Genomic DNA, 27,589 nt, shown 5'->3' with positions numbered 1-27,589 from the left:
TGTTCCTGATAGGAGGAATTGAATTTGTCAAATGTCCCCTCTTGTAATTGCCCCGTTTTCTAGTAATATGCCATTTTCAATGGATGGTAGTGTTATGTTGAGGGCTGCAACAAACAACATTTTCATTTTGATCGTTTGGTCTACAAATTGTCAGAAAATGGTGAAAAATGGTCATTGCAATTTCCCGGAGTCAAATGTGATGTCCTCGGATGGCTTGTTTTATCTGACCAAAAGTGAAAATCTCAAAACTAATCCGCTTATTAAAACACACGCAAAGAAAAACAGTGCTTTCCTCTTAAAAAGTGATCAGCATCAAGTGTGGTGGATTAATGTTCTGTCGATTGACAAAGTGAATAATTGACTAATTATTTTTGCTCTAATTATACCACATCAAGTCTGTGATTGAAGTTATACTGACAGTCATGCCTTTGTAAATGATTAGTCTGCCTAGCTGCCTACCCTTTGGGTATTACAATATTTTTGCATGTACTGGGATAGGGGTTGAGATAAGGGCCTAAACAAATATTGCTGTACATTTTGTAGTTGGTATTAAAACAAATAAATAGATACATGATAGTGTATAATAGGATATGGTCATTTATAAGGCAAAACAATAGGGAGCGATACCTGTACAGAGTGTATTTGATTTGTCTATATTATTAACTTAACTCATATAATGACCTCTAACCTAATTTCCGTAACGCCCACCTGTGTCTTTATTGTTGAACTCAACCTCCCACAATCCTCGGTGAAACGCAGGGACGTGACGCGTTTTTGCTACGTGTCAGGAAGTTCTGTAGTCAACATGGCGGCGCAGCAGGGTGATGTTGATGAGCTCTTCGATGTGAAAAATGCCTATTATATCGGCAGTTATCAACAATGTATCAACGAGGCTCAGAAGGTGAAGGTAAGTATCTAACTGTGATGAGCTGAACGTTTTACTGTTTTACAGCTGACTGTTTACGTCTCTGCCTAACTGCCAAACGACGGCGACGAGAAACAATGCTAAACATATTAGCTAATAGTTCTCTATTAAATTCTTCTACCTGTGTTTCTTCTTTAAAGCCTTCATCACCAGAGAAGGAGACTGAAAGAGACATGTTTTTGTACAGAGCATACATTGCCCAGGTAAACCAGTTGTTATATTTTACAAACACTGACTGAGCCCAGTGTCTTGTTATTAGCTGATAGCTACTTTATACTCATCTGTAATTGTCAGATTAAATAAAACTCTGCTCACTATGACTTGTTGTGTTTTGTGCTGTTGCAGAGGAAGTATGCTGTTGTCCTGGATGATATCAAGGGAAACTCTCCACCCGAGCTCCAGGCTGTCAGGATGTTTGCTGAGTATATGTCCAGTGAAAGTAAAAGGTAAGTAAGAGCTTGAATTTGATGTTTAACACTTGAACAATTATACTGCATGTGAAGTATCCACCATAATCTATTTCTCCACACAGTACTGATGAAAACCATTGCTTTGACAATTGCTACATCATTGCGGTATTTATTTATGAGATTTCGCTGTTCTGCAGACCTTGATAGAAAAACACAGCAAGGTCTATGCAGGTGTTTAAATGCTTGTGCAAGAGGAGACTGATTACTGTCACAATTTCATAGTGAAGAATCAAGACTCACCTTATTGTCATTGTGTAAGCTCAGTGAAATTGCAATTGCAGGAACATCAAATTGTACTTTTGTATATAACTCACATGTAGAGAAGAATAAAGACTAGAATAAGACAGGAATCTGATAAAATAGCAATGATAAAAATGTACAGAATCTAAGCAATATACATATTCAATATAAGCAATTTTAAGTAGAAAATACACATAACAATAAAATACAGCTAACTTGGACCCAAAAGCAGTCAGCAGCAAAAATGCAATATAAGGTGTGGTGTGACAGATATGGAGTGATAGTGTACAGGGGTGTTGAATGACAAGTGGCTGTATTGTGCATAGCCAGTGGTTTAAAGTGACATGTTTCACATGTGCTCCAATGATGGCTGCACATTCGTCTTATCAGACTTAGTCTGATAAATATATGGCCTTAAATATATGGGTGTTTAATGTCTGTTATGATGTTGTTAGCCCTCCAATCCTTACGCAGTGAGTGCTATGAAGATGGTCTTGTGTTAGCAGTTCATTGCCAACAATGTGATGTGCTGTTGTCACAGCGTGCTAGAGCACACTTCACAGCATGCTTTGGTGCAGCTGCTGTTTCAGGCTGTTGCTCATGCTGTTTGAGGTGATTAAGCCATACTGCCAACTTTGAAGGCTGTCTTCTTCAGTTTGAAAAAGTGATTGGTTGGTCTGTTAACATCAATTTATCTCCATGTAGCAGATTTAGTTTTTTCCCCCCAAATACTCAAAATATCACGCAAGCCTAGCAATTACATGTCTGATTGCGATTGTGTATGGAGACTACTAAACAGCCTCTTTAGCTGATTGTCTTTTCCGCCTCATTAGTACCTGATCGTGCTTTGTGTCTCAAGTGTAAAGTCTCCGCTGTCTGAACAGTTTCTCTGCTGCTGCCCTTTTTTCCTGCAGGGATGCTATCGTTGCTGATCTAGAAAAGAAGATGGCGAAGAGTGTGGATGCTGCCAACACCACCTTCCTCCTCATGGCTGCTTCCATCTACTACCATGAGATGAACAGTGATGCTGCTCTCAGGACTCTGCACCAAGGAGAGAGCCTGGAGTGGTAAGAAGGGATCAAGATTTAACTTTTAAAAAGATTTTGTTCACAGTCTGATTTCAGGTAAATATATCAGCCATAAAATTTGTCATTTTCTGGAAACTACACTGCAACTACAATAGACATGACAGAATTTGTTTTATCATTGTTCCTTGGTTAATATAAATGTAAGAATTACTATAATGGTCCACTTAGACTGCATCATCATTATCATCATCTCAGCTTTTGACAAAACAGGCTGACATTTCCAAAAAGAATGGAATGTGCCTCCAGCTACAGAAGGTGCACCGGTTTTTGTGTTTCACTGCATTAGAATTATGGATTTTCCTCAAAAAGATAATTTTCCTCTCGACTCACTGTGCTGTCAGATTTACCCAAATACAAGACTAATATGTTGGAATATGTGCAAAAGAAAGATGGACAAAAATTGCATACTAAAGTAATTTAACTTTTAAATGTTTTGTTTGGAAGTTTGGTACATGAAATGGAAGTATTACATGATAATCAACAACACATCATAAAGTAGAGGGGTGTTCACCATCTCTGTCTTCCAAAACTTGTTTTGTAAATTGATGTTTATGCTTCCACATCTGTTCCACAAAACTCTTCTGAAAGGTTGCTTTCATTGGACAGACGACTGCCTGAAACTGATCAAGCTGACATGAACATTTGTTTATTTTTCAGCATGGCCATGAGCATTCAGGTGCTCCTGAGTCTTGATCGTGTTGACCTGGCGAGGTATGGAAAAACATAAAACAAGGAATTGATTTTCATTGAATTTGAAGTTCAGCTTTGTTATTTTGAGGCACATGAGAAACATTTAGATGCTATAGTCTTATCGTTTGATGCAGACACATTGTAAACCCTCTTAAAATATATGTTTAAATGTAGACTCATATAATAAACAGAGACTTTGCATATACAAAAATATATAGTTTTTTTTTACATTGGACTGTAATTGCTCCTCTAATAACAATGACACGATATTCTTCTCACTGACAGGAAGGAGCTGAAGAAGATGCAGGAGCAGGATGAGGATGCTACTCTAACCCAGCTGGCCACAGCCTGGGTTAATATTGCTGTGGTGAGGAAACCAGCTTCCACTTACAAAGTATATAGAAGTACACGTCAAAAAAAGGGAAAATCAAGTCCGCATCCTGGATGAAGCTCCCATGAACATTTATTGATATACTACCCTATAATGTCTTGAAGAAGGGCGTGCGTCCAGAACATCACATGTTCATGACAGCATTATTATCCAGTCTGCAGATTAAGGTTGTAAATTGACTGCATTTTCCTTAACTGAGAGTTGAGCATTTTACTACATCAATTATTTCTATTTAATGATATACAAAATGCACATCTTTTTCTCTGTTTTATTTTTATATAAAAACAATCATAGCAGCACATCACTCATGTGAAACATTAGTTCTTGACACACAGAAAGTTTAAACAAACAGAATAACTAAATAATAACACTCTCGCTCCAAACAGCTGCCTGCTCATAACGGCATCGCCTGACAAAACAATGTCAAATATGGCACAGTTACTTCTAGACTAAAAAAGCAGACCAAATCAAACAGTGAGAAAATGTGTGAACTCCAGAGACAAAAAATACATTATCGATTCATTGATTTTTAATCAGTTAAATTCTTTCAAATCAATTTTAGCAAATCAGCCCCAGACTCCTTTAAATATCATGGAGTTTTTTTTGGATTGTTGAGTTAGGGCAAACTTGATAAACTTTGAAACACTGTCCACTACATATTCTTAGTTATTTGTCCCATTTTGTAAATGGCAGATCCAATCACAACACATCTACATCTTGCATTAACAAACATTTTCCTTATCATAAAGCATATACAGATCTCATTGTAATATCAGGTGTAAATGGGGTACTAAATACACATAGAAATAAAAGCTCTGTCATGAATGAAACCCTCTGTACTTAGTTGAGTGTGTCAGCATGTACACGTAGTAAATTAAATTCCTACTCATCACATTATCATCATCAAAGTTGTACTGTGATTGACTGAAGCTGCAGTCAACTGAAGCTGTAATCAAGTTTGAATTAATTAGCAGGCAGGGTAGCACAGGTGTGTAGTAATTCTTGCAGTGCAGTCTGAAGCTAAACTAACCAAAGAATGGCAGCTCTAACAAAGACTGTGAACCATTTACATACTCATATTGCACACTACTGTTCTTCCAACTCTTGTGGAGCAGTGGGTGACCCTGACACCTTTTTAAAAACCAAAACCAAAACAATCAAACAGCTGGGGTTGTACACTTATTATTCGATTTTTCCAGCATGATTCCAGCTGAAAACATTTAATTGCATCCTGCTTGTTGTTCCAGGGTGGAGAGAAGCTGCAGGATGCCTACTACATTTTCCAGGAGATGTCAGACAAATACTCATCCACACTGCTGCTCCTCAACGGGCAGGCGGCCTGTTACATGGCTCAGAACAAGTGGGAGGAGGCTGAGGGAGTGCTGCAGGAGGCACTTGACAAGGTTAGATGACAATAGATTGATTTCTATTCATCACATATTAACTGACAGTTTGCTGTACATACACATACAGTTTATTCAGTTAAAGCTCTCAGTGGCTTGTTTCTAAGGCTGGTATTAGACTCATATCCTTCATAACTGAATCCTTAATGAATTCCTGCTAAACAAGAGAGTTGTGCCAGATGTGCTATGCAATCTGGATTCACAATTAAACCTCATTATAAGGTGTATTCAATTATTCAATTCAATTATTTTAGAGTAAGCAAAGATTAAAAAGGGGAGGGTGGGAGTGGTTGTTTTGTCTGTGTGAGATTTTGTCATTAGAAATGTTATTTAAAGCTACTACAAGGAGTTTTTAACTGGATATGAGATGCTCACAATTTAAAACTGATGCCTGTGACCTACATAAACAAAAAGACGAGAAGATGAGCTCTTTCTGTACAGTTATACTGAATGCCTGTCACTGTGTCATATTCTTCTTGAAATCAGATGAAAAAAGACCATTTACATTTTCCCTGGCAGAAGAACAGTGATTAGTACTTTATCCAGTTTAAAGGAAGAAGGAGGAGATTTTTCTTTAGACAATTTTATTTTTATTATTTTTGTTAGATTTTGTCATTATTACAGTGGAAATAATACCGCTTTCATCCACAGGGGCCTCCAAAATCAACACAATATGGAAGTTCCTTGTAATAACCTAAAGTGAGAAATGTACCATGCAGTGCAAATTGCATAATTTTTTCTTTATACTTTTAGTACATACTACTGCTGCCCTTATAAAGTATTAACTGTTGCATCACTCGCACGCAATATGCTACTTCCTCATGATATTGCGCCTTGAACTTTACAAAGAATTTTGGGTTAGAATTGCCAGAAAAGCATGCTGGCTTGCATATTGCAAAATCCAACCGGATACAGAAGAAGATTCAGGTGTTTTTGGCATACTGCTTTTTACATCCTATGTAATATGACAATCTTTTTCTGGCATACTGAGTGTATGGTAGTATGGATATTAAAATGCATGGGTAATAACTTCCCCTCACTTTGATATCACAACATGAAAATCATATTTACTGTGAAACTTTTAAAATTTGTGGGTCAGTAGTGAGGGACTCCTTAAAAACTTGGTGGTTTGCCTGAAGGCGGTCTTCACGAGTGTTGTATGTCTGATGTGGGTTCTTGTTGACTCGCAATGGATCATCTTGTAACTTTTTGGATAAACCAGCAAAACTATAACCAAATAAGTTTTTTATCACCTTAATCTTTGCTTTAACACAAAGATTAAACCTACAGGAGACCCCACGCCTAATTGAAACATCAAATAGAGACGATTTCTTTAGTTTTTGAGAGCATCTATTTAGATACACCAAGATCTTTACTCCATGTACTGCTGGCATGGCTGGCAGTACATCTACTCAGATGGGGGTTTGTATACTGATATCACTGTAAATTACTATCTTCCAGCCCAAAGAGGTTTACAAAGCAGACTATCAGTTTCCATGTACATGAGCACAAATATAGGAAAACATGAATAATATACTCTATATACCTTCATACTAAACATGCATTAAATGAACTGATATCATATTGTATGTGTATACTTTGAGCAAGGGTTGAGAGTCACGAAACTCGCCGAAGCGTGCTCTGCAACGTCCTGCAAAACTGTGCCCATCTGTGTTTTTAGAGAGTCCCTTGTGTAATGCTGGCTATCATCTCATCATGTATCAATGCAGCCCTCAGGACCAGCATTGTGGTCAGCCAATAAGTGTAGTAGTTCATTCATTATTCAGTCATTATGTTAATGTTCTTCAAAAAGCCTGTTTCATTAAAGGTGTGTGTTCTGCACTGACAACCAAAGAAATGTTGTTGAAACGAAACAGCCTTTGGTAAAAGAAAAACACTGCCAGTTCATCACAAAAGATTTTAAAGTAATGAGGCTATTATTTCTAATAGCATATCACATGTCTCAGAAATAAGACCAGATGTTTTCTGTTCTGTTTGTTTCCCTCAGCAACATAATATGTGATCTGAAAAGCTTCAACTGCTCCTGTTTTAACAGCAGATGGCACCATATACTCTTTTGTAGTTCATTCATAATAAGATAGGAAATGATCTGATCAGGGCACACTGTTTGAGAAATGTTAACTTTGCAGAAACGTTGGTTTTATTGTTTAAAAGTTTGTCTTTTTTTAATTTTTCATACTATATAAATACTTAAAATATGCTGCTTTGTTTCACCTTTGTAAATATTTCAGCTCTCTGTCTTAATGTTTTGTGAGTGGATGTGATCTGTGTTTGACATCTCAGGGTTGTTTTTGTGTTTTAAGTTGTACATTGTCAAAACCAGATCTGAGTTGACCAGAAAACTAACACTAAATCATCTGTTTAAGTTAACTAAAGTAAAGCTTTTGACATCTGTCCACCTTTTCTGGACATAGTTTAAGGAATATCCCAAAAGCAGGCCTCATGAGGCAGACCATTCATTGATGACTTGATTTGCCCAACACAAAGTTTCCTGGTTAAATTATAACATGATGGTTATCCATTGATGTTATCGTTTACTAAATAGACTGTAACAAGAGTTGAGATGCTCATGTTCTGCCAAGAAAAAACAGACATAGAAGTGAATAATAATAATGATAATGATAAGTGGAATGAACAAAAGGAAGATAAAAACAAGTGAATGTTTCACACACACATGTAGAAATATACTCAAAATACAGCTACCTGCATCACCTTCTTGTCTTCTGTACTTGTGATATTGGAAATTAAAGTCATATCATTCACTTCATCAAATTTAATATTTTTTTTATGTTTTGCCATTCATGTGTGTGTGTGACATAAAGAGACTACGAACAAAAATTATGTTTAACAAGCGTTTGTTGTAAAATGACCATTAACTGAACCTTGAACCTTGTTCATCTCATTAAATGACAGTTCACTGTCTTGTCTACACTTTGATGTTCTATTGCTGTCGTGTTTGCTTTGTGAGAATGACTCTCTGTAATGATCTGTCCATGTCTTTCTCTCTCCCCCCTTACAGGACAGCAGTCACCCTGAGACGTTGATCAACCTCATAGTGCTGACCCAGCACCTGGGCAAAGCTCCCGAGGTGAGACTTTGAACCCAGAGCTGTTAACGAAAGCAACGCTTTAACAGCTGTCAGTTAAGCAGCTTCCTATAGAGGAACTCGCCCTTGTTCAAAGAAGACTCGAAAAATCTTTGTCTTTGTGCACTTAGCACACAAGATACTCCTCTCAGCAATTGTATGTGTTTGCTTTGATTTAAGCCAGGCAAAGGCATTCAAACAAGATATCTCTTGATTGCGTTTGTCTTTTATCATGAAAAGTGTCTTCTAAGCATTTCTACTGATCGTGTGCTGTGTGTGATTCATACACCCTGGAACTCCAGAGTTCATGAGATAAAGACTCAATTATCTGCTTTAAGTGTGCTGGGCTTGATAGTAATGCAATAGAACCATTGACCATTGACTCAAAGCTGCCATTAAAAAGTTTCTAGCTGTGATAACCACTGATTAGTGCATCTTACTCAAGGTTAGCTGGAACTTCAGAGATAATTTCATTACCTCATGTATGGTGGCAGAGAGTTTTTCTTCTGAATGGACTTTTTATGGCTTCCTGACTGCGATACATGTTCAGATATTGTTAATTGTCCAATCAGCTGCTTCTGTGCTCTGTGGGTAGGATAGTGTTTGTTTTTTATTCCCTCTCACATTCATCATCATAATTCAAATTAGGTCTTTAAGTCTTTCGATAGCAAAGCTGTTTGCACAAAGATCGGCGCTATTTACCTACTGGCCTAGGAGCTTTACAACCCATTTGTGCTGAACAGTTCAGAAAAAAATAACGCAATTATATCAGTGATATTAAATTTAATGATAATTTTTGGATATTTATTCTCATTTTCATTGAAAAACATTCAATTGCGGAGTGATTTTTGCAGTGATCTGTACTAAAAACAGATGTTTTCATTAGTTTCGAGCTACCTAAATAAAATCAATATCAGTTTAAGTGTACGCTATATTTTGAATATTTTAACTGCTTACCATGCCAGACGGCCTTTTCCGACAGGAAACCGTCGTTAAATACACAAACGGCATCACTTGCTTGACAATGACACAAGTGCAGAGGCCTTTTATGTGTAAAAAACTATTTGGCTAATGTGTTTTCTATCTGTTTGCTGTTGACAAGCCTTCACACCACTGTTTACTCTGTTTAACAGTTTTAAAAGCCCCGGAAACCTGTTTCTCTTGGGGAAAACAAAAACAGGTTTTCGTTGCCTTTAAACTGGCTTGGCTTTTGTCGCATCATTTGGTCACTTTCTAATTTTCATGTGATCTGTTTATGTCTGTCTTCAGGTAACCAATCGGTACCTCTCTCAGCTGAAGGATGCACACAAAGCCCATCCGTTCCTCAAAGACTATTTAGCCAAGGTAACTGCATTTATTAGTTAATGCTTTTCAGTATCAGTCCTGCATCTGACCTGTGGCCAGGGCTATTTAAGTTCACCAAAGCAACTCGCAATTGCTGACAAACATTCATAACCCTTTATAACCTCGACTCTGTTGTAATTCGGTTACCTGGCTTGGTTGTTTTATTAGCTGGGCAACAGGTGTCCTTGGAAAGTCTAAACTCTGAAGCTTTAGCCTTTGCCACACATTTTGTTGTACTCATGCATTAGTGCAGATGTAAATAAACATGTTAAAACTAGGTTATACTGTTACGAAACACACCATGCGATGCACAGCTGTTGCCATAGACAGATGTTTTTCCTGGTGTTTAACAGTTTCCTCTACTCTTGGTTTTCCTGCAGGAGAATGAGTTTGACAGACTAGTGATGCAGTATGGTCCCACTGTGACAGCATAAGACATCTGCTCTTGCTGAGACACGTCAACAGTGGACTTCAGTATAACACCATGACATGTCAACTGTCTCTTTCTCTCCAACATGCATACCTGTATTTGTTTTGATATTTTTACCTGTATTATTTAAACCAGACAAAAAAGTCATCTTTTCCCTTCGGATGCAGATGAAATATGTCTGGCTTCGTATCCATGATTTATAAATTGGCATTTTCTCCTATGGAAATCTACACATCTTTTTAAGGCTATGTTTACACTGCAGGCAAAAGTGGCCCAAATCTGTGTTTATTTTTTTTTCATATCTGACCCAGATCACTCACAGTGTGAGCAACACAAATTAAATGGAATATCAGATCTGATTTGTGATCTCAGTATGAACAGTTGTAGCAGAAGTTATTTAACTTTCACATCCCTCACTCGTCTGTCTTGCTGCAAGACTCTTGTGGAGACAAGTTAAAAGTTCCCCTTGATGAAATCTGTTTCTGTGAAGCCATTCATGTTATGACCCCACCCCTTCCTGCCTCCAACTCTGCATCCAAACACACATCTCTGTACAGAAGTAGCAGGAATGTGACCAGTTCACACTTGAATATGATATTGACCACATTTATTGTCATTAAACAATGAAATGTTCACATTTATTGTTTTGGTTCCTGAAGTCAAGGGTTTGTCATCTGGAAGAGGAAACCTAATGACCGTTCTGTATGTAACAGCTTGTAAATCATTATTGGTTACATAAAATTCACTTTATTTGATTAATTTCACCAGTGCAGTGCTATGATGTATGTCTGAGCAACTCACATGCCAGATCATTTCCTCCCCCTGGCCGCCAGCTTCACTTTCTCTGTCCTTGCAGTTGTTATTTTTAAAACATAAATTCAAAACATTATAAGAAATATATGTTGAGTGCAGCATTTGTTAATATCACTGTGTCATCTAGACATGTATCCTAACCATTTTCTCCTTTAAATCCCAAATTAAGTCTCACGCCATACAGACAGCTCCTGTTTTAGCTTGTTCCTGTCATCTATTACTATAGGCTTAGGGTTAATTTTGACATCTGGTCATCCTAGATGTGAGCCACAAATCAGAATTGTGCACTAAAGCTTGCAGTGTGAATGTCACCTGAGTAAGCATTCCTTGAAACGATAATAAAAGTTTAATACCTGTGTTGTGTTTGAAGTGTGTTTTTTTGTCTGTGTTTTTTTTGTGTGTGTGTGTGGGGGGGGGGGGGCTGAACGTGCAAAAAACATTAATTTAAGCCAAAACAAAATGAAGTGTTTTTGGTGCTTTCTGACACATTTGTATGACTATGCAGTGTTGTATTCAGTATTTTGTATGCACTGTCTCTTTAAGTCATCCTCTTTAACCCTCAGCGTTTCAAGCATAGGGTTCAAAAAGAAGATAGCAGCCCTAATTACGTCACGCCCCCTCGGCTCATTTTTTTCGTATAAACGTACGCTGCTGTCCTTTTTTAACGTACCAGTTGATTCCCATTGAAAGCAAAGCGCCACTTGTCAAAACGCAGTTTTGAACACGTTGACCAGCGCAGAGCAGCAGCAGCGGCGCTGACAGAGGAGAAGACGACAGACTCTTCTTCGTGGGATATTATCTCCTCGTTTATCCTTTCTTCTTCGCTGGAATAACTTGGCTTCGTGTGAGATTTGTCGGGAATCTGCCGCTCTAACGGTCCAGAGACGTCAGTTAGCGTTATATAAGGCGAATAACGGACAGGAGATGAGCGCGTACGTACGTTACGGCAGAGCGGCACATTAATCGCATGTGCTGGCAGGGCTTGGCGCTGGAAAGACGACAGAAACCTCGACTTGAATCCGTGTATGTATGTGTGCTACATCGCGTTTTGGGTTAATTTACCCCGAAAGCCAGCTAGCTTGGAAGCCGCTGCCAATGCTGGCCCATTCACTATTGTGTGCGTATGATTTAACTTAGCTAGGCGGCTAACCAGGACGCGCTGCCTGCCGCTGATGAGGAGCTGGCTGTGTGCGTAGCGGAATGATGAACAGAAGAAATCTCCAGCAGACAGGCGCTAAGGGCTCAGATTAATTGTCAGATCCTTTTTTTATTAACTGGTTTGTGTGATTATTGAATACGGCCACACAGCTGATGTGTCTACAGACCTGGTGGGCCCTGGTATCATTCATAAAACTGTCCTGAAGGCGAAGAATGGGCCCATGTCTTAATTTGGAAAACAAAGAATTAGGCTACTGAGGAGGTTAAGCTGGATAGATAAGCTTGTTTTAGCGTTTTTAGGTGAGCTAGCAAGCTGGTTGACGGATTAGTCACACAGTCTGGACTGTACTGCTCTCCGCACCTCCTCTGTCCTTCTGTTGGAGTATCTTTTTTTCCTCCACGTTTTTGTTCTCCCCTCGCACCACCATGAGCAGTCACACCGGGCACGACGCCGCGCCGGTGGAAGTGGAGCCCATGCCGGGATACTTGGACCTCATCACCAGAGCCTCCACCGTCATGCTGGGCGCGTGGAGAGACTGTAGTACGTGCGGGTTGGAGCTCTCCAAACGGACTCTCCTGGATAACGCATACATTACCTTCACCGAAATCGCCCTGTTCTTCTTTTGCGCCTTTTTGTGGACGCAGGTCAGGCGGGGACTGACAGAAAGTCTGTTTAAGGTGGGTGACACACAATCACAACATACACACTGATCCCTCCCTCCTGTTCCCCACGGTTATTTTATTTACACCCTTAATTAATGGATTTAGAGGCTCGTTCCTCCAATTAGAGCCCTAGCACTGCAGAAATGTGGCCTCTGAGCCTCCCATCCCTCAGGAGCTGCTCCTCAGGGCACATGCTCCAGGCAAGCAAAAACACAGTGAATGTGAGGCAGTGGGTGTAAACAGGTGATAGTGGGTATAACTCATGTTAACAAATATTAGATCCCGCTGTAGGTTTAAGATACAGTCAGTAAATACCCTTATCTGTACTTGTGTTGGGCAAACATTTGAGCTGAACAGGTGAAACAAATAAGAATCATGAAATTGTATTTAACATTCTAAATATAGGTAAGCAGTTTCTATTCTGTTCTCACATTAAAGGCAAGTATGTGGGCATTTAATTGCTCTACATTTTAATTTGGTGTATATTTTATAATTAGAAATGCCGTATAATGACCCTAGTCAATGAGGACCAAGACCAGAGAGATGCATCTTCTTATGTATTACTTCTTGTGGTGATCGGGTGGCAAATTGCAAATTTGGGTGATAAAGCCATTTATCAACATACTAAAAGAGCAGAATAGGGCTAATCAATATAAACAAAATCAAATATCACAATATTTTTTACTTTGGTATGGATATTGTAATAATGTTGTTGGGCTGACTATTGATGCTTTCACAAAATATTAATACAATAAGACTTTTGATAAATAATCATCAGTAATGTGGATATAAGGGTTTAAGAAGGTGTCAATACACTTTTGTGATTCTGTAACAATTTTTAAAGGTCAAATGTGTAAGACTTATTGATAGAATATGGCAAAAATATAATATGCTTTTGTTGCTGTAGGATGATATATCTACAGAGGGCATGGGTCCTCTTCCACAGAGGCTGCCATGTTGCACCACCATGTTTCTACTCTAGGCCAGAATGGACAAACCAAACACTATTCTAAAGATGGCCTTTTGCATTTTTTTTGGCCAAAGTAGAGTCTCCTACACTCCTGGAAGGGAAAGTTGATGCAAGGTGTTTGTAGCCTGCTAGCTCACCACTAGATGTCACTAAATCCTACACACCGGTCCAGATTAATAGTTCACATGCAAAGATTAGCGGCAGTGGTTCATTTTGTGTTGTGTTTAACCCCCAACTGCTAGATAGCAGTGTATCTGTCTTCAGCTGTTTAACTCCTCCACTCCAACATAACAATGTACAGACAGGAAGAGGCAGGAATAAATCAGCAGATTGGTGGTGTGTTCTTTATACGATCACAGTTTTTCTAAAATTATTTTTTTTTTTTAAATTGCAATACATTGCTATGATAACAGTATCGCAATATGTTGCAGTGTATTGAATCCTAACACCTGCAGTGTGGTACATATCGTTTTGCTAGATTCTTGCCAATACACAGCCCTAGAATCTAAGAGGATATCTAGTTTCATATCACAATATAATATTGATATATTGTCCAGCATTACACAACATAATCTCTATTCTATCCATGTAAAGTTTTTTTTGTGTGAAATGTGTTGGCTGAATACAATTCAGATATTACTTTTCCATTTTATCAATTTGTAACTGTCAATATAATCCTGAACCTTTTGGAGTCCTATTATTCCTTTTAGATACTTATCGGGACAATGCAGCAAGGTCATTAATTGCAATTATGTCAAATTGCAAGTGGAGCAGATCTCTTACCATCCCCTTCCCTCCCCTCTTTCTTTTACACACCATAAATCAAGGGGCTGGTCAGAGTGGATCAAATCTAGCGCATGCAATTTCATATTGCAGTATCAATATACTGTATGTATATATGTAATAAAATAATACATTTTCTGGAAGATCAATTAAACTGTGAATTAATACAATAAACAGAAAGGAATGCCTGATTTTGGCAAGTCCACTAAATCAAATCTTCACATTGATTCAAAAGTCATGTAAAAATTTAATTGCCATCAATCACTTGTGCTTATTGATTTGCAACATTGCCCACAATGGCCTAATACACCCAGAGATACTATGTAAAGAAATGGTTTCTTTGCTTCCGATAGTATGACAAAAATCTTGAGTATATAATTTGTGATCATATTGCCCATTGCATCTACGTTATTGCAATGACTTTATTTATTGAAAAGGGAAAAAACAGATATAAACAGATATGTGATGCTACCATTGAGTAAAAAATCATGGCATTCTTCAGTTACCTTAAGATATGCACTTACAAACCGCACTGTCTCTAAAAGCAGCGTCATAACATTGTTTCTTACCACAATATGTCACTCTGAGGCCAGATGCTCAGGCTACTCTCTGACAGACTGGCCATAAGCCCAGCCTCAGGTCTCCTATATTTCCTTCTCCCATCCTGAGCCCTGAGCACCTCCACCCTGCTGGTGTTACCAGGGAGGGGCCCTTCTCCACAGATAGCCTGGATGTGGCTGACAGCTCATTATGCTGCCATGGCCGTGGGATGGAGATGGAGTGTCTGCACGTGGTAGATGCTTTGATGATGATGCGACAGCAGTATACTAGAGTTCAGGGCCCCATGTGTGAAGCCAGATGTGGCCTGAGAATGCAAAGAATGAGGCCTGTTTTTTCCAGTTTACATTATATATGTGTCTCAGCGTCACTGACTCCTATGGAACACTATGGGGTGGACCCTGGATACTATAAGGGCTGTGAAGGATGAGGTGAGATTTTTAATGTCAGGTGATGAATTGAGAATGTGTGTCAGTGTGCTCTTGGTTATTTAGTGCATGTATAATAACACCTTAACAGTGCTTACATCAGGGATGAAGAGGGTGGGTTCAGTGTTAGGTCATCCAAAATGAGCTAATGCAATACGATTATTGCTGTTATACATCACAAAAGCTGAAGAGAGGTGTCAAAAGAGTTTAACTACGTTATTTGAGGTCTTATTTGAGCATAGCAAATTGCACAGACTTGGAATAAAACAGGATGTTTTCTCATTTGTTAAGCTGGAAGTAAACCACAATGCATTTAATATCTTGTCAGTAATGATTGAACGTGTGGTTTTCACAGTGTTGAAGTACATAATTGCTATGCGCTCCAATATAGAGTAAAGTGGCTAAGCTGTCATACAGTATATGAGCACAATAAAAGGCAGCATGGACAATCATGAGTACACATACTTAATTAGGCTCAGAGCTCATGAAACCTCACGGACATTAAATGTTAGCTTAGACATCAGTGGACAAAGCACTGTGTAATCCTATCCTGTTGTGATCTTATGGAGACTAGGATAATGTGAACTGACATGAGAGGACTGAATGACCTCTGACAAACTATGAAAACACCATTTATGGGTCTGAAGTAATTACATGTGCATCAATATAACTGTCAAGCGATGGACATCTTTTAGTTTGTCAAACAATGCTATACAGCTGTCCCAAATACCCTTTTTTCTTTTCTGGGGCTTTGAGGCCTTGCCAGCAATTATTGATTTTTTTTTCCTTTTTCTGAAGGTTCAGTATGACCCACTGACCACCTCTGTTTCACTCATGCAGCTGGTGTTTTGTTGTTCTGTGTCCAGCTTACATTAAAGCTGCTGTCTCGCATTGACAGAAAGACAGCGGTTTGAGAGACAACAAGCTTAGAAGGGAAAAAACAAGTCTGAGGCTGGTGCAGTGTGTTCATCTCATGCTGAAGCTGTACCTGGTGTCTAGTGCCTGGTAGAGTTTGGCGATATGTTAAAATTTTTATCATCAGCTAATATCTATATTCCAGCAATCACCAACTCTAGTTGGTGATTGTTTGAATTTGTTAATTTACTGTGTGAAAAGAGTGTAAAGAGTCTGATTCTGCAGGCTGATTTCCTCTCACTACTCACCCAGCTCAGCGCGCTCATGGTCGGCTGAGTGGGTGTGTACTGCGCCGCAGGATGAGAGCGTGGTGCGGAGCAGAGGCTGTCACTCTGCAGACTATTACATTGCCAAAACAAAATGATAAATATCGCCCTAAAAATCAGCCAAAAAAGCAGTCAGTCCATCGTTGATAGGCAATATATTCATCCAATCGCCCGACTCTTGAGCCTGGTGCCTTTGTCAGAGACATAGACAGACAAGCAGGTGCAACACGGGGACCCACCAAAATAAGCAGCAGCCGCAACTTCAGCGCAAGCTTGATACAGAATGATCCTAGAATGATTGCAGTGTCTGGTTGTGGGAAAAAACATGCAAATAGTAATTTTTTAGCTGCTTTTCTTGGTTTTACATTATAGTACATTTAAATTTGGGGGATTTAATGGTGCTTCTGGACAAAGATAGTTGATTGTTGTGTCAGGTTGTGAAATACTGATGTTTTGAGAATAAGACTCAACGATCAACTATCTTACCGACCTTTGACTGGCCAAAGCCTGCAGTCACCGGCTTGATTTCCTAAAACATGAAAACAGAGCCAAGAGGAGGAGCAAAGGTCTAGTTTTCTCTCAGATCACTTGAATTATACTATGCTTTGAGGTTATTATAGAACAATGACACAGAAAATAAACTGCTTACCCCAGCTTTAAACTGTTGCTCTGACAACACAACACATTTGATGACATCACCCTGCGCTCTAGGATATTGTGATAGGCATTTTTTGTTTTGGGCCATGTTACAAGAGAGATGGCTTTTGTTATCTAAAATCAAGCTCTACTTGCAGTAGCTGGTGGTGAAATCTATAACCCATCTGCCACAAGAACTGATGGATAAAAATAATTAGTTTCCTGTTTGTTACTTACAGTACTCCCAGCCACGTTTGAAGAATGAAAGTTGCCCCACTTAAAATCTCCACTTACTCTGGTCTCTATTTTCCACTGAGCAGTCAGATTCCAATATGAAAGCAGTTTGAGTGATATTTAATTATTTTTTTTTACTTTGACTGTGTTGTATGTTTATGTTGCTGTACTCAGTCAGTGTACTGCAACAGCAGCCAAACCTTGTTACAGTGTGCTACCTATGAGAGACTAATGCCTTCTGGTAGAACCCACTCACTGTCAAAAGGGTCCACTCTGGACTTTCTTAAAGAGATAGTCATTCTTTTGCATTTGAAGGATTTATATTCAAAGCTCATTGCTAGACTTAAGAGTGGATGGATATGTCCATAAGCTATGAAATAAGGTCAAGCTGAGGTTGGATGGACAGTCTCCTGTCCTGATCTAGAGTCTTTTGTATGCGTCAGCCTCTCTGTGCTTATGTTAACCAAACGAGGGCAAGCCAGGATCCACATGGTACCATCATTTCACATGTCAGTGAGCATGCTGTCGGGTGAGGTAAGGCGAGTGCGTTGGGGGTAGGGATGACTCCTGTGCACACTGCACACAGCACTGCTCAGTGGAGAGAGTGGTTTTCATCAAGTTTCACTTTTTGTTTGATGCTTGAATGTACAAGTTTGAGCAGTAACAGCTATTCAGGTTAGATTAAACAACTTGTTGATGAGCCACTTGAGCTCTATTGTTGCATAAAGACCCATTACAATCTTCTGACTCATCCACTGGCACAATTGACATTGGCATTTTAAAATCTAAACAGAAGTAAAAGTGTCCTTTAAGTTAAGTGTAAAAAGCTTTTCTCAGGGAAATGTTGAAATTCTTCTTCTGTAGAAAATAGTAATCCCCTAAATGTCATGCAACACACACAAGTGTGAAAGAAACTGTACTGCTTCCTCATTGTCTTTTTAGTTTAACTATGCACTCACATTTGTCAAATTGTGTGCAGATTTATGTCTCTGCTTGCATGATTTAAATGATTGTGGGGTTTACGAGTTATGCATTGCATTTTATATCCATGTTTGTTTATTCTTATGAGTGTGTGACGTTTCAGATACAGATGTTTGCATACATGCATTTGTCAGTCAAAATCATGCATTTGCAACTTCCTATCAGAGGGGATAAATAAAATGAGAAGGAAGACGATGCTAGGGGAAGGAAGGAATGGAGAGGAGAAGTGAGTTGAGGGGGGTTGTGTAGTTGCTGACTCAGCATGCAGCAGCCAATCATTAAAACAATTGCACACACTCCCTTGCACATGCATATGTTGTCTCACACGTACTTGCAACTTCTGTCCGCTTCTTAACTTTTTATATCCAGCAGCATCAGAGCATGTATTTATTTTGGAAGAGGCAACACACTAGCTGTTCAGTATAGACAAACAAAGCAGGCTGTGGTCAAACCCCTCCTTGCAGCAGCAGTTTATAACCTCTCTTATAAATGCCTCTCATAGCCTTACACACACACACACACACACACACACACACACACACACACACACACACACACACTGAAGCAGTCATTCAAAGAGGAGAGCAGTGCAGCAGTGTGCTTGCCAGCTCCAGCCTCGTTGCAGAGCTTATCTCCCTGCATTGAGCCGAGTAGCACCTCATCCCCTGCTGTTGTTCTAAATGTGAAAGCAGCCTGAGGTTTGACAAGGTCCCAAACCACAGAATCTCAGATCACGTTCCACTAAGCCCCTGCTCATTGTTGTACATTAGAGCCGCAGAGAGAAACCTGATATTAGATTTGTGGTGAAGGGGAAGTGCTATCCATTCAGCCAAAAGTGCCCACTCAGGTGAAACTTGCTTGTAATTCTGACACTGATTGCAAGCATTTGTTATGAAGTTTGGTTATTATTAGTTCTCCTCCTCTCCTCTCCTCTCCTCTCCTCTCCTCTCCTCTCCTCTCCTCTCCTCTCCTCTCCTCTCCTCGTGACTCAGTCGTCTAATTTATCATCACATAGCGTTTAAGCACGCAGCACTTTCACCATCACCTGACACGTGATCTATTGCTCTGTGGGCTTCAGTGTGCCATACATCATGAATACAGAACACTTATGGGTTCACAAATCTGTCAGCCACACACAGAAGCTGTGCTTCACTTAATCATAATTTGTCCCTGTTATAGACACAGTTACATTTCAATCATATTTGTTTACATTTCATCTTTACAATATTTTTATATATGTTTAGATTATAGCATGCCTAATTTCAGTGCCACAGTATGTTCCAAACCTTGTGTCTGCAAAAACGTGGATGTCTGATGGCATTCTGCACTGATGCTGAACTGACCAGTTCAAATTCCCCATTGACATACATTTGGTGGCTTGTTCGTTTAGTTTATCAGCTGATTTCCATATACTTGCCTTTCTGAAACATTTTGACCTGTTATATGAAGATTTTGTCAAATTCTATGATAGTAGATTAACAGCCATGTTGCACTATTAGCTAATCTTATTATTTGTTAAGATGACGAAACAGAACTTTGCGGTATTTATTGTTATGTATCAACAGTACAACATGGCTGAAAAGGTGTAACCCAGTTCCCATTAGGGATGTTCCTGGTAACTGTTTTCCTCAGAACACAGTTGAAATGTATTAATCAATTATGTTAAATATTTGTCCAAAATCTATTGTGTGTACTGTGTATTATATTGTGATTGCATTGTGCATCATGAACACTGCACATCAGTTAATTAGTGTTGACATAATTAACATAACAACTCACTAATGAGTTATCACTAAATGCAAGCAGGTTCCCAGCATCTGTGGGTAAACAATGTCATACTAGTTTGCAGAGTGTGATTAATGTCAGCAGCGCTAGCACCAGCATCCTGCTTTCTGCTCGCTAGTGGCAAGTGGCTACCTAACATCTTAGAAGCAACAGTTAACAAGAGTTATACATTGCTAAAATGAGCAATCGATTAGCGAATTCTTTTTTTTCAAGTGAAAATAGTGGGAAAAAAACATGCTTTTCTCTGTTTTATATTGTTGTAAATCAAATTTCTCTGGGTTTTGGACAGGTAGCCGGATATTACAAGATATCTGAAGCTGTCACTTGTGACAGGCATTTTTTTTCACAGTTGACATCTCATAGACTTAATTAATTAATCAGTGGGGAAAACAATCATTAGTTTAATCTATAATCAGAACAATCACTAGTTGCATCCTCTTATTTTTTAGCTAATGAATAGAAGACAATACAACCCACAGGTGTGTTAAGACATATTTCATAATATCCCTTATCTAATAAAACATTATGCAGAGGACTTTCATACACCATCATCTAGTGTAGCATGAGCCTGGATTTGTCGTCCCAAACAGAACACAGATAGCCGGTCTATCAGATATTCCATTGAAAGCAGAAACTGGGGAAGTGGTTTTGTGCTCTTTAACATGGTGAATCATAGCCAGAGCAGCCATATGTACCACCAGCTACAAAGTAGGATCATGAATCAGCTCTGTTTGCTGACTGTGACAGTCTGACTCTCTTCTGGGCAACTGGAATGTGCTGTGAGGCCTTGACCGCTATAGAGCCGCTGTGGCCAGCCTCTCAATCTTTTTCCTCTTCCTCCCTCACTCTCTCTGTCTCACTTACTTGCCTCCAGATAGACACAGTGGACAGGCTGTCATCATTAGACAAGAACACACTGTCACTGTAGGCTTCACATTTGGCAGCTGTCTCTCTTCTAACAAGGCCAGTCTATAACAGTGTGTGAGAGCAGTCTGGTCAGGGGAAAGTACCTAACTTCTTTTGGTTTGCTCTGCATCATACTTCATACACTTTTAGGCCATATTTATGTGTGTGGGTTTTTGCATGCTTGCTCATGTGGTTCATTGAAGTCCACATGGTGTTGATAATGAATTGGATCTTCATCTCTTTACTTTTGTTATGGGTATGATCTCAGAAGCATTCTTGGGATGCAATTAGATCAGTTTCTGTGTCCCAGTCTCTCTCTCTCTCTGTCTGTGGAACAGACTGGTCCATCCGCATGGACTCACAATCAGAAAGAGTGCACTTTGCTTATTGTGATCAGAATAGTTGCCTGTGGCTTTCTTCATTGTGCCTCCTTTCCCTCCAATTCACCATGTCTCTCATCTTTTTTCTGTATCCTCTTGATCTGCTTTTATGCAGTTCTGCCCTCACATTTCTTTTTCTGTTTTGTCCCCACCCACCATTTGATTTGCATAGGGCAAAGCTAGTTATCCCACACCTAAAGGTTAAAAGTGGAACCTCTAGTGGAGCTCAGCTCACTCACATGCGGTGGTGATTACAGGTTGTTCTAACATAATGACTGTAGCCGATGTGTGACTCAGAGAGACTACGCAGACCACACTGTCAGACATGATATTCTGGCAAAGAATGACAAATATCTACCTGTGGAGATCATTACTGTCTGAAAGACTCCACTCTGTAACAGTGTCAAAATTCGAAGTCTTTAAATTTTGTTTGTTATGGTTAAAGCCACTGCAAGGAATTTCATGTTTTGTTGATTTAGGAAGTCCCTCCGGATAAAACTGGTAGTGTTTCCACCACCACAACCACAAAATATAATGTCAAAAATAAAATTATGTAAATAAAAATCTCCTCCTGCTTCAATTTAACTGGCTAAAATACTACTCACCGTAACTTTGCCTGGGAAAATTTAAAGGTGAAAATTTAAAGGAGAAACCTCTAGCAGACATTAAGAATACTACACAGAAACAGCCAGTCTTCTTGCTGATAGTCTTGATTTATTATGATTTAGAGACATGAGTATTAAATTGAGACCGTTTCATAATCAATTAAAATCTGCTTGTAGTAGGTTTAATTGACACTGGGACACTAGTTCCCTCTGCTATAAATTCAGTGACTCTTCAACCTGCTCCGTATGAAGCAGAGACCTACAGCAAGCTTAGCAGTTAGCTAACTGCTAACTTCACATCAACTGATGCAATATACAAGATACATGTCTTTGGGAGCCAGCTCACTAGCTGCAGGGCCTTGGTTTGACTGGCTTGAGATTGACGCCTTTCCATCTTTTCCATCTTCCATCTTTTTTTCGACAGATTACATTAATAAAAAAAAATCATTCTTGTTGCAAAACCTGTACTGCATTTACAGCAGGGATGCACCGATCGACCAGCCAGAGAACAGAACTGGCTGCTTTTCAGTGTGACTGGCCCTGACTGGTGAGTGGCCGGTCTGTGTTACAGATCTGATTCTGTGCCCATCATATTCACACACATGATCTCATGTGGAAGAAGATGTAAAGAAACCAAAGACTGACACGATGCAGCAGTTTATGTGAAACAAAGAGCAGAGACAGGAGGAGGAGCTTAACTGTTTCACTATGGCATTTGGGGGTTAATACATTTCTACTGAGGTTTTAAGTGACATGTACAAGGCATTTTTAAGGGAAAAAATAATTTTTAAATTAAATGATCAAATTTAGATTAGCTCATCAAAGTGAGAGCTAAAATAGATACAGGATTACATTGTCTGATTAATTACACAGATCTTAAATTCCACTGTAGCTACACCACAAAACACAGAAATGTGCCTTATTCTTTACTGTCACCAATAGCTTATCCTTAATCCAGACATCCAATCATTATTTCACTCCATTAGACTTTGTGTGTAGAGTTTGTGTAATGAGGCCTATCTGTAATACTGGAGCTATAATCATCAGCTGAAACAAGCTGCTCTAACTCTAACTTTGAGGTGTATACACACGCACACACACACACACACACACACACACACACACACACACTGGAGGGGAAAATAATTCATTGCTTTCCAGTGACTTTGTATAGTGTGAAGGTGCCTCTTGTCACTTTCATTCTGCTAAGCAAAAAACAAAAAAATGTGCAAAAGCTGCTGTGTGGTGGGATGCACTACCAACAGGGTAAAGAACCCAGAACTAAGTTTTTATAGGCTGCTGAATCAAAAACCTGAGCCTTTAAGAAGATAAAAGTTGGTACAGACATGAGGCATCAGCAGGAAGAATGAGAAAACTGGGATCCTGACACTCAGTGTGCAGATTTCTACAGCAAGCATTTTTTCAGAGGTCAAAGCTAATTAAATTATGAAAGGCCTGATTTTGATCTTTGATTAGAAAGAATGGTTGTAAATATCAAAGAATTTAACTTCTGGCCATTCAGTGGAATAATTTCTTCACAAAAAGCAAGGTAAGGAGAAGGGACACTGAGATAGGCTGACAATATTAAGTTTATCAGTATACCTTTTCTTCTCTGTTAGAGATAGGGTGCTGAAATAATTCTTTTTTAGCTAAGTGCAGGTATTTTGTTAGAGCTTTCAGTCCTTGGTTGCATAATGCGATGCAGATTGTCGTAAGCAGTGTGATTAGTATCAGCCATTACTTGGGATGGGAATCAACAGAGATCTCTCAATATAATACTATATAAGATCTTCACATCCCCAGAAAAAAAAATCATTATTTTTTTATACATTTATTTTTTAGTCTGTATTTATATAATACATAATACATCATTAATTTATATGTGTATCATGTTTTTGAATGAGGACAGACCTTACAGGCAGGTTTCCAGTGTCTGCTTGCCAGATTTGTAGTTATCATTCAGCTCCATATGGTGTCAAGCCAGATATGTTTTTTTGTGTTTGTTACATCACAGAAATATTTCTGGCTGGTTAACATTTAAAAATTACAATGCCAGTACAAATAGCATTGCACTTAAAGTGATACCAACACCAATGAAGCAATTCATTCAGTACCTTTTTTTGGTTCTTTTTTATGAAGAATGATTGGGTAATGTGCTCCAAGTGAAACCACAGAATAGTCATTTTTTTTAGATTTGGGTACCAAAAGGATTGAATGCAGGAATCATGTGGTTGGAGTAGTTTGGATATTACTTGGTGCTTTAAAGGTATTGTGTACTGATACTCAGTCATTAATGCACCATAAAAGCATGTAAATAAAAAATAATGGCATGTTATCAAATTGATTTTCCCATCTCAAACAGTCGACATTGTGGTCTGTTGATAAGTGTGTGTGCATGTGTGTGTGTGTGTTTTAAGCTAGTTTTAGATTATCTGGGGGTGGATAATTACGGTGATCTCGTGAACCACCGCCTGTTGATGCACACATAGATTGGCATGTTGAAAGCACACACACACACAGTTACACACACTGTCAGCCCTCATTTTCTCTGTGTTGCCAAATGGCCAGGGTAGTGCATTATGAATGACAGCCATATGTCTTGTAACTGTCAGTTTGGACAAGGAGCAGCTTGAGCGAATATCTAAACACTTCACTCAGACTGTACCTTTATATCTTATGTGTGTTATGTTTTGTTCTCATGCAGTGTGGGAACATGCTGTATATAATGGCAGACACAAAGGCAGCACTATAATAATTATATACTCTTCAGTATGGAAGTCAATCATCAGACACAAATAAAAACCATATGACCACGCATCACAAGCTTGATGTTCTCCGCCTGCAGCAAAATCAAAAGAAGTGGATGCACAATCAAATAAAGAGACTACTGTATGCTACTTATGTGTGTGCTGCTGAATATTATTTCTGTTGTGTGTGTAGTAAATGGAACAGGGTGGGAAAATAATATTTTGTCCCAGTGGAGCAGACAAACAGCATGGTTGGTTAATGAATTTGTGATATATGGAAAACGGTTCAGGAATTACAAAAACACAATTTTGCTCAAGACACTCATGTTGATTTTTGTCAGCAGTGCTGTTGCCTCATGTATTTCATATTAGGGCTGCAAATTTTGTGTATTTCCCTTAACTGACATTAACATTAAAAATCAATTATCAGTTAATCATCAATAGCAGCACATTAGTTATGTGAAACATTATTTCATGGAGCAGAAACAATTTAAACAAAGTAATAAAACAATAAGGCTCTTGCTCAGAATTCCTTGTGAGGTCACTTTAGCCTTTCTGATCCTTACTGCAGCCACAGATAACAAAGATAAAGGAATGATAAAATCATGAAAACTAAGACAAGCCATATCTCACATTAGTAGAGAATAAAATCAAATAAGACAAGCTGAAGAGGCTGTTATCTCACTGTGTGATAATCATTATGAAACTGCAGGAGAAGAGGGTCAGTGTTGCTCAGCAGGTGATCACTTCCCAGCTTTCACTGTGTTATTCTTAGGCAGGTGTAAACATGTACTGTTGAGTAAATGTTTAGAGCTGGCAGCTGACTTTACCCAATTTAAAAAAAAAACACACCATTGTCCATTGAAGCATTGACAAGCCGGCACAGAAATGTACACATGAATTACCCTGTGTAATAGTAGTAGTCTATGTAAGTATATTATACTGTACGTTTCAGTTCAATCCTGTCAAAGCCTTTTGTTGTGAAGGCCATGTTCATTTACTTTGATGCTCCAGGAGTTAATTTGACAACCGAGCATGGCGTTAATGCCTCCACTGGGACCAACTAATAGGCTAGACCTGCTCCTAACAGGTGCACCTGCCCATCTCTCTCTCTCTCTTTCTCACACACACACACACATTGTGACGCATACATGCTGGGAAACCTGCTGCTCACACAAGATAGAAGGGCTTCAAACCCATTCCTTATTTGACTATATTTAATGTATTTATACAGCAGGAACTGAAACAATTGCAGGTTTAATTTAGACTCAAGATAGGCAGTTTCTATGCTGCAAGAGCCAGATGAAGTTGTGTGTGTAGTAGTTGCCATAACAGTTAACTTACAATAGATTCAAAATATTGAATCCTCTGTTTCATAGTATTGAAGATGTCTTGTGAATGGCAGTTAACCTTAGTATCAAAATCAAGGCATTTTAAGACTATTTTATGACCTGCAGACACTTTGAACTTGTTGAATAGTAGCTAGATTTTACACTAGTCAGTTTGAAAAAGAAAGTCAGAAGGTGGCCTGAAATTTAATGTGCAATGGTTGGAGGGCTCCAGTGCACTAAAGTGAGCAATGTCAATTGTCTCAGAAGGTGTGTTGTTTGTACGCACAGCTGCTATTGAATGTCACTATATTGTGGTTATTTACTCACTCATGGATGCAAGGCGGGTTCTTGTCCAGTCACGTACTTGCGTGCAAATTAGTTTGCTCAGTGGTGGCGGTGCCTCGTCTAATCATGTGTTTTTAATCAAATCAAGTTCAAATGTTCAGGCAGCCTCTTGGTTTAGCATCAGTATTCCAGTGGTGTTGGACAGGCCATCTGGAGTAATGTGTTTTTTCCTGGTCGGCTAGCAGTTCAACCATATCCATATGGAAAGACAAAAACAACACATTGCATGCTGTTTAACCTGAATTAAAATGTTGAACTGACTGCTGGATATTTGTTGCTGTCAGGTGCCTCTTGAGAAAAACAAATTAAATCAAAATAATCAGGATATATAGGGGGTAAATATGGGATAATAGAGATTTACATAAAGACATCATCCTATGTATGAAGTAGTAACCTCCACTATATTATCAGTCAAGCACTCATTTGCAGGGGTATCAAAAACATTAAGCTTAAATGCCTGATTCTTACTCTTCACTTTGAACAAGGAACTCTGACCTCCTCGAGCTGAAAAGGTACATGAAATATATTTAATTAAGAAACATTTTAAACCTCCTGGTATCTTGTTCTAACATGTCAAGAGAAGTGTAGTATACATTACACTGAGCCATCAAAAAATGAAGCAAATGTGGTTACTTGTGTTGAACTCATTTCTTTTTAACTCTTAGCCAAAAATAGATTTATTTCGACTGAAAAAACTGTGGAGGGCTGAACCAAACTGTATAACTCAATAGGTGATCTCAGGACACCGTTTATCAGCTTGAAAAGTTTTTTGGCAGGCCGTCACAGTCATTACATGCAGGTAATTAATGGCAAACACTGGTGTCAATGTGATTAGATTAGCGAGTAATTATTTTCCACTAAGTCAATCACATTCCTCTGCAGTCATGCTGACCTGATTGATCAGAAGCCCTCCCAGAATGTCTTTTATTTGTAGTCCATTTGTTTTTATTAAGTCACAGACTAGCAGAATCATCTCCCAACATGCCTCACTGTCTGCC

At 38.9% G+C, this 27,589-nt stretch overlaps 2 protein-coding genes across 2 annotated transcripts in view; both read left to right on the top strand.

Moving 5' to 3' along the window:
* The first annotated feature begins 748 nt into the window (after positions 1 to 748).
* cope (COPI coat complex subunit epsilon) lies at positions 749 to 11,001 on the top strand. The gene is made up of 10 exons (XM_084723445.1): positions 749 to 907; positions 1,066 to 1,128; positions 1,271 to 1,371; positions 2,550 to 2,702; positions 3,381 to 3,434; positions 3,699 to 3,780; positions 5,052 to 5,207; positions 8,248 to 8,316; positions 9,583 to 9,657; positions 10,038 to 11,001. The coding sequence occupies exons 1-10, from the start codon at positions 806 to 808 to the stop codon at positions 10,089 to 10,091; spliced, it is 909 nt and encodes a 302-aa protein (XP_084579571.1). The 5' UTR covers positions 749 to 805; the 3' UTR covers positions 10,092 to 11,001.
* Positions 11,002 to 11,525: 524 nt separating this feature from the next.
* The window catches only part of cers1 (ceramide synthase 1), a 33,883-nt gene continuing 17,819 nt past the window's right edge, over positions 11,526 to 27,589 (top strand). Inside the window, exon 1 of the mRNA XM_084723444.1 lies at positions 11,526 to 12,736. Within this exon, the coding sequence (XP_084579570.1) occupies positions 12,485 to 12,736 (252 nt within the window). The 5' untranslated portion in view covers positions 11,526 to 12,484. The remainder of the gene's footprint in view (positions 12,737 to 27,589) is intronic.

Source organism: Lutjanus erythropterus, chromosome 7 (genome assembly GCF_056507025.1).
Source record: "Lutjanus erythropterus isolate fLutEry1 chromosome 7, fLutEry1.hap2, whole genome shotgun sequence".
NCBI lineage: Eukaryota > Metazoa > Chordata > Actinopteri > Lutjaniformes > Lutjanidae > Lutjanus > Lutjanus erythropterus.
Note: the sequence above shows the minus strand (reverse complement) of the source record. Positions and strands in the feature narration are given on the sequence as shown.